The sequence below is a fragment of the Diplotaxodon limnothrissa genome, linkage group LG3 (genome assembly GCF_057381915.1).
Source record: "Diplotaxodon limnothrissa isolate DT_005_m linkage group LG3, D_limnothrissa_male_GT1.1, whole genome shotgun sequence".
In the NCBI taxonomy this organism is placed as follows: Eukaryota; Metazoa; Chordata; class Actinopteri; order Cichliformes; family Cichlidae; genus Diplotaxodon; species Diplotaxodon limnothrissa.
Genome location: NC_140598.1, coordinates 38,066,069 through 38,079,155, shown reverse-complemented (window position 1 = coordinate 38,079,155; position 13,087 = coordinate 38,066,069). Strand labels below are relative to the sequence as shown.

General features: G+C 39.7%; 1 protein-coding gene and 1 pseudogene across 5 annotated transcripts; one reads left to right on the top strand and one right to left on the bottom strand.

The window, feature by feature from the left end:
• Positions 1-1,107: 1,107 nt before the first annotated feature.
• LOC146635728 (polymeric immunoglobulin receptor-like) lies at positions 1,108-5,837 on the bottom strand (annotated as a pseudogene).
• A 3,355-nt stretch (positions 5,838-9,192) lies between these two features.
• Positions 9,193-10,875, top strand: LOC146635727 (tripartite motif-containing protein 16-like). Of its 5 annotated transcripts, none has more exons than XM_085348408.1 (2): positions 9,193-9,393; positions 9,796-10,875. In XM_085348408.1, exons 1-2 carry the CDS (start codon positions 9,199-9,201, stop codon positions 10,873-10,875), a joined length of 1,275 nt encoding a protein of 424 aa, XP_085204534.1. In that variant the 5' UTR covers positions 9,193-9,198. The 5 variants fall into 5 exon arrangements, with proteins under 5 accessions (XP_085204534.1, XP_085204526.1, XP_085204509.1 ...); XM_085348400.1 differs by having other exon boundaries at positions 9,199-9,233; positions 9,369-10,875; XM_085348383.1 differs by having other exon boundaries at positions 9,199-9,319; positions 9,428-10,875.
• The last annotated feature ends 2,212 nt before the right edge of the window (positions 10,876-13,087 follow it).

Genomic DNA, 13,087 nt, shown 5'->3' with positions numbered 1-13,087 from the left:
CCCTCGTTTATCGCGGGTGTTATGTTCTAAAAATAACCAGCGATAGGTGAAATCAAGTAGCCAATTTTATTTTTGACGGTGCGAAACGTCTGCCTCTCGCCCTATGACAGCTGGGATAGGCTTTTCCGCGACCCTGAAAAGGATAAGCGGAAGCGAATGGATGGATGGATGGATGGTGTGAAACGTTTCGTCAACATACAATACTGCACCTCAGAGTCACACTGGTAGTGATCGATGCAGCGATTCTGTACTGTACAGGAGAGACGTCACGGAGGAGATCGTCTGCAGCGATCAGGATGCAGGAAACAATGTGATTTAAAAAAAACATAAATTTTTGTGTGGCTTTTTTTTCACGGTTTGTTAACATGCTGTGTAGGTGTGTACTTGACTAGCTGATATCAACAAAACGGGGGAAACATCTGGTTTGACTATTCTTCACCTGTAGTTTGAATGCTGAACATTTGCCTGTTTAAATCATAATAATTGTCACTATACAGAGATGTGCTTCTGAATGTGGACGATGTGTCTTCTGCATGCAGTAATGCAGTTCTGCTTGTGTTGAGTGATGTAAACAACTGATCGATCTAAACTCTTTTTAAACGTCAAAGTTGATCATTAGATTTTTTATGACACAACAGTGGCGAGTGTTCCCACCTTCTGCTTTTTGTAACTTAACGCGATCTTTCCGTTTTCAAGTTTTGGACATGATTTTGGAGTATATCTTCGCAGTAGCGATTGACCGCAAAATAAAGCAACCAGAAATGTACAACCCTACATACGGTCTCAAACCAGGAAGTTAGCATTTTCTCGTGCACAGGGTCTATTCTGCAATTCTCCAGTTGAGGTGCTTGATCAGATTACTGGAATGCAAAACAAACAGCAAACAACACAAACAAACAACAAATCTCCAGAAGCAAAGTTAGATAATTATCTGCTATCAGATATTTATCATAAGTAAGCACATAAATGTATAAATCATACAGTAGACAACAATGAATGAAATAAAACCAAATGTTTACAAAATTTTTCAGTTACAGTTGGGAAATAGCAATCGATTTGTGAAATCACAAATCTCAAAATTCATTTTTACTTGTTAGATTTTGGTCTTTAATAATCAAGAGTGGGTTTTGTCCTGTTGCTTTTGGACTCTTTGTGTTTGATGGTTGGATCCCAGTTCTCATGTGTTACAGATAACTGAAAAAAAAAGACAATAACCTCATGCAGCATCACAGTTTAATGCAAATTGAACTTTAAAAAAAACAGAAGCACAAAGTTTATTCAAGAGAAACAAACAAACCAAAAAAATGTAACATTATAAATATCATAGGAAGTTAAACAGGTTTGCTTCAGAGCAGCATACATGTACTACAGTGTCTGGAAACAGAACTAAAGGGGCTTTCACACTTTTAGATATGATATCCTGAAATTATGATGCTGTGGAATAACCTCAAAGGACCAAAAATATGTTGTATGCATTTATATCTACATAATTATAGAAAATATTTCTGTCTGGTATTAAAATTGTTCACTTTGTCTTCACCTCCCACTGCTGGTAAAGACGACTGTTAAGATGTATCTGTCCCACTGCGCAAGTATCCAGTGAAGGGGGGCATGGCTACGTGCAGGTGGGAAGGGGGAGTAGAAGTTTTGGAGGGTCAGTTTTTTGTGTGGTTGAACGAAAGAAGGCGACCATTAAAGTTGGAGTTAACATACCAGTTGTGTGATTATTGGACTAACACTACAAGGATATTATTGAAGAAACTGTAATAACAGGTAACATCACCTCTTTTCAATAAAATTTAACTAAGAAAGTCACACTGACAGCATGAATCAACAACACTCACTGAAACCTGCAACAACAGACAAGTGATGAAAACAAGTGACACAAACTCACCTCTATGTTTGTGTCATTTTCTCTGGTGTTCAGTCCAAAGTTCCTCCTTGTCTTACTAATGTAGCAGAGCATGAGGAAAACAGCCATCAGCAAAACACCATCCAAGGATACACACACAACCAGAAGCCAGGAGCAGTCAGGACAATGTGTAGGGACTCCTGCAGTGACACTTTCACTCTGTGCTGTTTCTGTCTGCAGTGTGGAAGTAGGTGGGTTTGAATCTGTGAACAACAAACAGAAAAAATATCAATACTAAATCAATAGCGATACAGACACATGCAGTAAAACGAATCATATTATCATACAGGTAAATACAAACATGTATGAAGCACTAAATGCAGCATTAACATGAAGCTTATGTGTAAGTTCAATAGGGAAGATCTGTAATCACTCAGCTGCCTGCTTTCCTGTTCTTTACATCATTATTACTTTTTCAGATAAACCACAAAGTCACGTTCAGTGTCAGTCTCATCAGATCAGCTGATGGATAAGCTGATACTCTTTTACACATTAGACTGGGAAATCTCACATAAAGCGCACTACATATGTTTCACCTGCATGAGTAGAAACACTCAGCTTTAGTGAAAGATGATGATGATGATGATGTTTTGCCCTCAATTTTAGCTCCACCATCACAACTTTAAAAAAATGATTCAAAGTGGAGCTCACACATCTTAAACACACATAACCTTAGATTTCAAATAGTTAAAAAACTTTTAGTAATATAAAAAATTATGTTTCGTATATGATGTGTGCTCTGATTAAAAATTATTAGTGCACATTATGACTGTGAAACTTACTATATTTAAATATCTGTATGTTTTTTAAAGCTTCATAAGAAATATGGTTTATATTTGTGAATGAACAGAGGAATACATTTATCAGCAAATCAGAAAATGTTGATGTTAGAAAAAAACTGAAGTTATGGTGTTCGACAGCCATATTCCTCGAGACCAGCTTGTTGCCCTGCTGAGGCCCCTAGCTAACTCTCTCTCTGATTCTATGCGTAACCTGGGTGTCTATTTGGATAGCTCCTTTAAGCTCGATAAGCAAGTATCATCTGTAGTTAGATTTCTAAAGCTAAGCATTATATACCACACAGGGACCTGTAAAAGCTTATCCATGCTTTTGTGACCTCCAGGTTAGATTATTGTAATTCTCTCTACTGTGGTCTCCAAGCCTTCTCTCTTCGAAGGCGGCAACTCGTTCAGAATGCTGCGGCTCGCCTTCTTACTGGCACTAGAAAATTTGACCCTATTACTCCGGCTCTTGTTGATCTACACTGGTTACCAATCAAATATCGCATTGAGTTTAAAATCTTGCTACTCACTTTTAAAATCCTGAATAACATTGCGCCCAGCTACCTCACTGACCTCCTTAATTTGTACACTCCTTGTCGTGCATTAAGATTCAGGTCAATTACTCCTGGCCCAACCTAAGTTTAGACTGAAGACCAGAGGCGATCGTGCCTTTGCTTCAGCTGCACCCAACCTTTGGAATAGCCTCCCTGCTTCTATTCGAGCCTTAGACTCTATCCAGTCCTTTAAATCAAGATTAAAAGCATATCTATTTGACTTGGCTTTCCCGACCAGTTAATACCCTTTTAAATCTTTTAATTATTAAACTTTTAAATCTTTTATTAGATTTTATTAAATGTATTATTTTTATTAATTTTACTGTTGTTTTTGTCTTCATAGCATATTTTGTATTTATCTAACTCTCCTGGTCTGTTAGTGCCTCTATCCTATCTGTGCTTGTGCCTGATTTGTACCCTGTTTTTGACTTATGTTGACTCTCCATATTACTGTGAAACACTTTGGTGTGCCTTCAGGTCTTTAAATGTGCTATATAAATAAAATTGTATTGTATTGTATTGCATTGTTAGAAAGGTATAATGATGTCTCAACCAATCAGCTGATCTCTGGCAGTAACAACAATCTCACCTCAAAGTCACCAAAAGTTAAAAGTTATTTTTACTGTTTTGAAAAGAAACTTACCATCAATGACAAGAACATATTCATTCACACATGAATCAGGAGACAGAGGGTTCCCATAACCACAGATGTACTTTCCTGTGTCTGACTTGGACGACTGTGTGATGGTTGCATACAGTCCGTACACAGATCCTGGTCTGTATTCAATGCTGTATCTGCCACTCTCAGATTTGTTATTAGTTGTGTCAATGAGGATCTCCCCTTCATTCTTACACTCATTCTTACAAAAGAACTTCCTGTGTCCATACGTGTTGTTGGAACATACCAATGTCATCTTTTCTCCCTCAGTTTGTGTGAAATAAAAACCAAGTTTTTATCCAGATCTGTGAAATAGAAGAACATTAATTAGTCTGAACTGAACCAGTTTGTGGGGGAGGTGTGGTCCCTGGCTCAGCTGCAGGGGTGGAGTGGGGCAGTGAGCTCAAGGGGGCAGTGCCAAGGAGGCTGGAGGGACAGGTGGTGGTCATTTAACCATTGAGGTTTCTCCCTATATATATAGTGAAGGCGGAGACCTGAGAGAGAGAGTTTGTGTGCTTATGACTTATGTGTCGAAACGTAAAGCCACGTGTGTGGCACTTCAATAAACACCCCACAAGCATACAACATACAACATACTAGTGTGTTGGGTCATTTTTTACACTGTTGTATTATGATTGTATTTCATGGATCAAATGAGCACAGTTATCATTTCATAATCAATCAGAAAAATCTGAAAAACACATTCTTACCTGATCCTCTGAGAATCAAAACTTGTTGTTGCATATTTAATGAACCCATGCAAAATGTAACATACATACTATGAACTTAGAGGGCAGCGTTATAGACCCTTGAAGTTCACCGGTGTGAGTGCAAATGTTTTAGTTTTTTTTTTCATTTGTCTTATTTTTTGAGGCATTTCTCAGGACTCACAGCTAGAAGATGAGCCTGTATATAAAAAAGGTGACTAACTTCTTTTTAGCATGATGACACTCTTGGAAGATCATCAACTTTTTAGGTCAAACATTTCTTCTGTTACTCTCCATCATAGGAATTAAATTAGTAGATTTCATCTATTTAAATCATGATGTAAACCATGATGCTGATGCTCAAAATCAGTTATAGAGAAAAGAAAATCTGAACAAAAGCAAGATTTTGCTTTAGACTTTGATAGTTGGAGGTGGTGTAAAACTCAGTTTTAGCAGAGCCTAAATTTGAATCAATAAATCATTGAATATTATTGTAGGATTTACACTGAGGTGCTAAAACGTTATCTTAGTACAGTTGTCACATGCCATATAACATGGACACTTAAGTGGAATAACAGGTAAAACGTGTTTGTATTTATTGATTGAACAGGTTGATCTAAAAGTGGTCCACATTACTAAATTAGACCTGGGGGGTCTCCACATTTTCAATTTCACTAACCTTTAGTAAAAACTCACCATTTGAAACTCTGACCTCAAAGTCAAAGTATGAATCTGGAGCAGAAGATCTTCCCACACCACACCTGTACATTCCTGCGTCAGACTTGATCATTTGTGAGAAGCTTAAAAACACAATTCCTCTTCTTGGAGATCCATCTTTATACTTCATGCTGTATCTGCCACTCTGAGCTGTGCTTCCATCTGTTTTAATGAGGATATCTTCTGCTCGCTCACATTTTTCCTTACAGAAGAACTTTGTGCTTCCAGACAAAGATAAGTTGCAGTTAAGCGTGCCATTAAATCCTTCAGCTGCAGACCAAATATTATGTTTTGCCTTGACGAGCCCAGCTGGACCTGTCAGATGAAAAATAATAATAATACATTTAAAACAAGATGGATAATCACAACATTATTTAGTGTATGTAGATAAATGTATTTCATAAAGTGTTTTATAAAGTTGAGTATATTTTGAATTAAAGAGCAACATTAAGCTCATCAGTCCTCACCTGACAAGAAGCAGAAGAAGAGAAAATGGAGGATTTTCATTCTGATGCAGAAAAGTCGTTAAACTTCAGAAGAACAGCGTCTGACTCTTCACTCTGTCAGATCATCAGAAAACTGAAGTTACTGAATGAGTTGTTTCCTTTTTATCACTTCCTTTAACTTTTTTTGGATCCATCCATCACACGATGATGTAGATCAGTGCTGTGAAGTTTCCCTGATGCCGTAAGTGTGAATGAAAAGAGTTTCAGACCAAATTTGACTTTGAAAACCTGACGACAGCTGGTTCAACCTCTGAGAGGAACACATGAAGCACATTGATTTTTTTCCAGGTTATAAAATGTTCCTGGCATTTTATTCTCATCTGAATATTGTGTTTGGCTTAAGGAATAAAAAGGATATTTATTTATTTATTTATTTATTTCTGAATCACCATCATTTCTTGATGTTGCACTCTGAGATTATTTAACATTAAATACTCAAAATAAATCATAGAGTTGATATAAAGCTAAAAATATCTGATCAAATCATCCCATGCAGAAATCTTACAAACTGAATTTATAAGCAACAACAAAAACCTCTCACCAGCTTAACAGATGGATAAAACTAGAGTCCTCACTGCAGGGCCCGGGTCTGATTCTGCCTCCGACCACTTCCTGTGTCATTTCCCCTCACACTCTCATCACCCTCCTGTTTCCTTTCTGTGCTATTTAAAAAACAAAAATAAACAACATCTCAAAGCTGACTGTTTTCTTAGGAATAAAGAGGCATATTAATTAATTTGTTTAGAAATCAATTTTTTTTTTTTTGCTGTCTCATTTTGACATTATTTTATATAAAATATTGAAAGTAAATGGCACAATTAGCCAAATGGCACAAAATTGAAAATGGATTTAAAGTCTTTCTTTGAACATGAACCCTTTTGTAATCTCTGCAGAGGAAAACACATATCCCTGTTATGTAGCAAGAACAGCAGGCTAAACAGAGATACCCAGAGATGTATTTCTCTACCTGATAGACAACAGTAAACCATTTAAAATATAAAATTAAAAATATTCGATCAAATCATTTCATGCAGGAATCTTACAAACTGAAAGCAACAACAACAACAACAACCTCTCACCAGCTTAGGTAAAGGAAGAAATTACAATGAAGGTAAAAATAAATACTTCTGTTGTCTCCTTCCTGGTGGTTTGAGAGTTCTTTTGGACTTCAATGAAATTTGCCAGTTATTAAAGTAAGAACGAGCCGCTAGAACTCAGTTATGCTCACCTTCACCTTCACTGTCTGCCAGCTTCAAAGAAGCTTGCATAAAGTCTCTGTCTAGGCCGTCATAGTTGGAGGAGGGAGTGGGTTTGACTCACTGTCATTAACTCACTAACTCACTGTCAGACTGAATTGACAGTGTTGTTATAGTTAACCTGGCTGAGCAGATGACCAATGTAGTGAAGGTTATAGTCCTCACTGCAGGGCCTGGGTATGAATCTACCTCAAACCATGTCCTGTGTGTCATTTCCTCTCACACTCCCCACCCTCCTGTCTACTAAACACCACAACATTACTGCCAGCTTGATTATTAAGTACCCATACAGCCAGATCCATTTATTTGTTGTGTTTATTTGTTGTGTGTTACGTTGAGCTGCAGATGATTCTGCTTGCACCATGTGACAAAACAGCCCAGTATTCAGCCTCATCTCTGTCACTGTGTCACAGTCAGAGACCAAACCAGACAAACGGACTCAATTGCAGATACAAACAGAGTCACTGGGAAACATGATAACAAGACGTTATTTACAAACACAGAATCACAGCTATGATGTGACTATGAACTGTGAACCATGATGTACGTGAGATTCTAAGAAGTAGTTTAGCAAACGTGAACTGTACAACAAACATGAAGTACTAGGAAACTATACACATATGAATTCTGTGACGTGGGGAAAAGGGAAGTCAGGCTGAGGGAACAAAACCAGGAGACTTTTGAGTCACTGTACCGAGAGGAGGTAAAGTTCAGAAGGTGTTTTTCTGCAGGTCAGGAAAGACCAAATATGGACAAGAACTGTGTTACTTATTGTAGGTGGAGGATCTGCATGAGAGGGGTAAGTGGTCCGAGTGAGGCGGTGATGGTTCCAGCCGGTGATGATCTGCAGATCATCACCGGCTGGATACCATGGTATACCACCGGTATGTGTACCACCGGTTGTATACACATGTGTATACACATGTGGTATACCCATGTGGTATACCACATGTGTATACACATGTGGTATACCACATGTGTATTTTAGCGCCCTCTGTAGTTGAACTGTGGAAGTGAAACAGAGCCACAGCCTGCACACACACAGTTTAACACATGAGTAACTGCACAACATGCAGAGCAGGAGTGAACATGCTGCAACACTTCAAACTGATCATAACTGTGTCAATAAAACCATGAATGCTGCCAAACTGCTCAGTGTATGACTCAGACTGATAGCTGCTCCCTTCTCTCTGACACACTGTTGAGTATTTCATATATTTAACCACTTTAACAACGCTGACCTTTGACCTATTCTGGTATTAGTTACAGTTGTTATGGCGATCCTTGCTGACCTCTGATGTTAAAAACAGTATGAGGCTGTGAGCAGGTTAAGAGGCTCATATCTGTGCAGTTTCCTTCATTGATGTAGAGGTGTGTGTGTGTGTGTGTGTGTGTGTGTGTGTGTGTGTGTGTGTGTGTGTGTGTGTGTGTGTGTGTGCGTGTGTGTGTGTGTGTGTGTGTGTGTGTGTGTGTGTGTGCAGACAGTGAGCAAGAAGACGATGCAGAGGATGATGAAGGTAAAGAGAGCAAAGAAAATGAAGGTCACCCTGAGGGTGGTGAAGGATGAGGAGAGGACAGATTTCTTACATTTCAATTCTTTAGCTTTTTTATACCAGGGGAATCATAAATACTTCAGTGATGTAAATAATGCTCTCAGAAGCTGGAAACTCCAAGCAAAACTCACTGAACCATAAATTACTGTAGATTACAATATGATGAGAAATGAGGCTGAAATGTGAGGAGGTTTCAGACGGTGCAGACTTATGGACGTATCATAGATTTGTATTAAATGTGGTTTATGAAAAGTTCATTACTGCTTTGTAGATTTGCCCTCATTAACATACTGTCTGACCTGCTGACTTACACAGGTCAGCTTCACTGTTTGATTCTGAGCTGAGCTGACACAGGCTCTGTGATCTGCTGTAAATGAAAAGGGTTAAACACACAGTATCGCTCTCTAACTGCTCCTCTTCCTGGAATGAGACACAGCCTGATAAACAAGACAGGCTCCATTCACTGCAGAAACATGTTGTTGAGATCAGAGCTCAGACTAGTTTCAGTTATAAGGAAGTGAAACTCACACAGTCACTGACACTGAGAGGAGAAATGGCACAGAAAGGAGTTCAGCTGGATCGAGAAACCTTCTCTTGTTCCATCTGTTTGGATCTACTGAAGGATCCGGTGACTACAGCCTGTGGACACAGCTACTGCAGGAACTGTATTAAATGTTTCTGGGATGAAGAGGACAGGAAGGGAATCCACAGCTGCCCTCAGTGCAGGAAGACTTTCACACCGAGGCCTGTCCTGGAGAAAAACACCATGTTTGCAGCTTTAGTGGAGCAGCTGAAGAAGACTGGACTCCAAGCTGCTCCAGCTGATCACTGCTATGCTGGACCTGAAGATGTGGCCTGTGATGTCTGCACTGGGAGGAAGCTGAAAGCCATCAAGTCCTGTTTAGTCTGTCTGGCCTCTTACTGTGAGAAACATCTCCAACCTCACTATGATGCAGCTCCATTAAAGAAACACAAGCTGGTGGCCCCCTCCAAGAAGCTCCAGGAGAACATCTGCTCTCGTCATGATGAGGTGATGAAGATTTTCTGTCGTACTGATCAGCAGAGTATCTGTTATCTCTGCACAATGGATGAACATAAAGGCCACGAAACAGTCCCAGCTGCAGCAGAAAGGACTGAGAAGCAGAAGGAGCTCGAGGTGAGACGACTAAACATCCAGCAGAGAATCCAGGAGCGAGAGAAAGATGTGAAGCTGCTTCAACAGGAGGTGGAGGCCATCAATGGCTCTGCTGATAAAGCAGTGGAGGACAGTGAGAAGATGTTCACTGAGCTGATCCGTCTCCTCCAGAAAAGAAGCTCTGATGTGAAGCAGCAGGTCAGATCCCAGCAGGAAACTGAAGTGAGTCGAGTCAAAGAGCTTCAGGAGAAGCTGGAGCAGGAGATCGCTGAGCTGAAGAGGAAAGACGGCGAGCTGGAGCAGCTCTCACACACAGAGGATCACAACCAGTTTCTACACAACTACCCCTCACTGTCAGCACTCAGTGAGTCTACACACTCATCCAGCATCAATATTCGTCCTCTGAGCTACTTTGAGGATGTGACAGCAGCTGTGTCAGAGACCAGAGATAAACTACAGGACATTCTGAGAGAGGAATGGACAAACATCTCACTGACAGTCACTGAAGTGGATGTTTTACTGTCACCAGCAGAGCCAAAGACCAGAGCTGGATTCTTAAAATATTCACATGAAATCACACTGGATCCAAACACAGCAAACAGACATCTGTTATTATCTGAGGGGAACAGAAAAGTAACATTTATGAAACAACAACAGTCTTATTCTGATCATCCAGACAGATTCACTGTGTGGCCTCATGTCCTGAGTAGAGAGAGTCTGACTGGACGTTGTTACTGGGAGGTGGAGTGGAGAGGGGGAGGAGTTCGTGTAGCAGTCGCATACAAGAATATCAGCAGAGCAGGGAGCATCGATGAATGTTTATTTGGAAACAATGACAAATCTTGGGCATTATATTGTTACACAAACAGTTATAAATTTATTCACAACAATGTCCAACCTGTCCTCTCAGGTCCTCGGTCCTCCAGAGTAGGAGTGTACCTGGATCACAGAGCAGGTATTCTGTCTTTCTACAGAGTCTCTAAAACCATGACTCTCCTCCACAGAGTCCAGACCACATTCACTCAGCCGCTCTATGCTGGACTTTGTCTTTATTACTCTGATGGAGCCACTGCAGAGTTGATTAAAGTCAAATAGAGAAGACAGGTTCATGTTGATCCCTGACCATTATATGTACTTGTGTAGTTTCTAAATGAGTCTTTACATTTTAGAAGCTGAGAAGTTCAGTGGTCCATTGATGTGTGAAAATAATATTGCACTGATTCAAACTGTACTTACATTTATATACCTTACATCAATATAAATCTGAATTTGTTCTTATGGCTGATAATCATGTGAGTTTAAATGATACTACTCTTCATATTCAGCATGTTTGAAATCTGTCATCAGTCTGGTTAGTGGTTTTATTCTGTAGTTGCTGTAGTGGGTTGTCAAATGCAACAATATATTGGAGCTGCAGTGATTCATCAGTTAGTCAATGATTAGAGAATTGATTGTTTTATCATTATTTTAGTCACATTTAAAGCTGCTTCCAGTTTCTGAAATGTGAAGATTGTTGGTTTTCTTGATCATATATGACTGTAAAATTAATGTCTTTGAGGTTTGAATTTTTAAAATGCAACAAAAAAATTTTAATGTTTGAGTTTTTTTTATATTGTTATTATTGTATCTAGAGTGATGACATTTAATGTCATTTTTCAGATACAGAGACACGTGAAGAAGCCAAATCACACAATAATGAAGTGAACACATTTATAGTCAGTGTTCAAGATGATGGATAGAAATGAAAATCATGGAGCATTTATGCATTTTTACGTCTGCGTCACGGAAACTGTTCAGCTATTCTCTGTTTATTAGTCTATTTATCAGGAACCTCTGTTAATAATAATAATAATAATAATGGATTGGATTTATATAGCGCTTTACAATGCCACTATTCATTCACATTAGATTTACAGCTTCAGAATAACTTTGTGATGTCAGATTAGAAAGTCTGTGTCCAACCCTGGTGTTTGATCAGATGTTTGATCCCTGCAGGGTTGGAGTTTTTTCTATGAATGTTGAATTTGTTGTATTTGATTTGAGTTAGATTTTTACTGATGAATGATTCATTGTAAAAAGTGGATCTACCAACAGTTTATTTCTTTGTTATTGTGATTAAAATGTCAAACAAATATATTTTCCACTTTTTGTGTGACAGAGGCAGGAATTTCTCTGTCCTGCATGTGGAGAAATCTGCTGTTAAATCAGAACATTAACAGGTTTCAGGTTTTGTTCAAACACACATTACTGTGTATCATGTGTCAGCAGGCATGTGTTAACAGGGACTATAAGACACTTTAGTGGCTTTAATGCATATTTGTATGTTTAACACAGTCAGGTGCACAGGTTCTTTAGACTAAAAAGAGGGAGGAGATGTGCTTCCAAGATTTATTATCCAGACAGGGAAAGCAACTTCACATTCAACCATACAGGGAAGAGGGGTTCAGGACTGAGGCTTACCAGCAGGTGAGAATGGTCGACACAAGGGGAAGGCGGATCCATCAAATAAATAAATAAGTAAAAATAGATCAACAGTAACACTGTTTCGTCTTCCGTGGACTCTGTATCTCCTGAATCAGAAAACTCCGCTACTGTGTGTTTGAACTCTAAAGACATTATTCAGAGTGACACCTCGGTGTCAAGTTGAAAATGTCTTTGTACCATTAACCTAGTTTGCCCAGTGACTGTTACTGCTCCTGAGCTCCGCTCTGCACTTCCAGTTCCTGTTCCCAGGGCAGCTCGGGCCCAGCTTCCCCTTGCACCCTTACAGTGCTAACAGAGACACTGACTCCTGCACCCGTTTCAGTTCCTTGGGTGGGAGCAGCAGAGGTCCAGCTAGCTCCTGCGCCCAGGGTAAAGACAGGAAGAACCCAGCTCGTCCCTGCGCCCGTATCTGTTCCTCGGGTGGGGATGGTTGGTGTTCGGCCAGGCCCAGTACCCATCCCTGTTCCCCAGAGGAGAGCAGCTAAGAGTCAGTTACCTGATTAGTCGCAAGTTCAACAACCACCACTACAACTTTTGTTTCAGCCATTAGCTCATTTATCAGCTCAGTTTCCTGTTTTATCACCAGCTCAGCCTCTAGTTCAGTCTCTAGTTCAGTTTCTAGCTCTATTACTTGTTCAGGCTTTAGCTCTGTTTCCAGGTTCCTCTCTAGCCCAGCCCTGTTCACTTGCTGTCATCCTCTGCTGAAAGCTCTGGTGAGCTCATTCAGTCAGCTGAGGACTGCATCTTTCTGACAAAGCTCATACAGACTGTTAGCACTGTACGTGTCCTGTGCAGCTACAGTTAGCTTCACCTCAGCCGGACT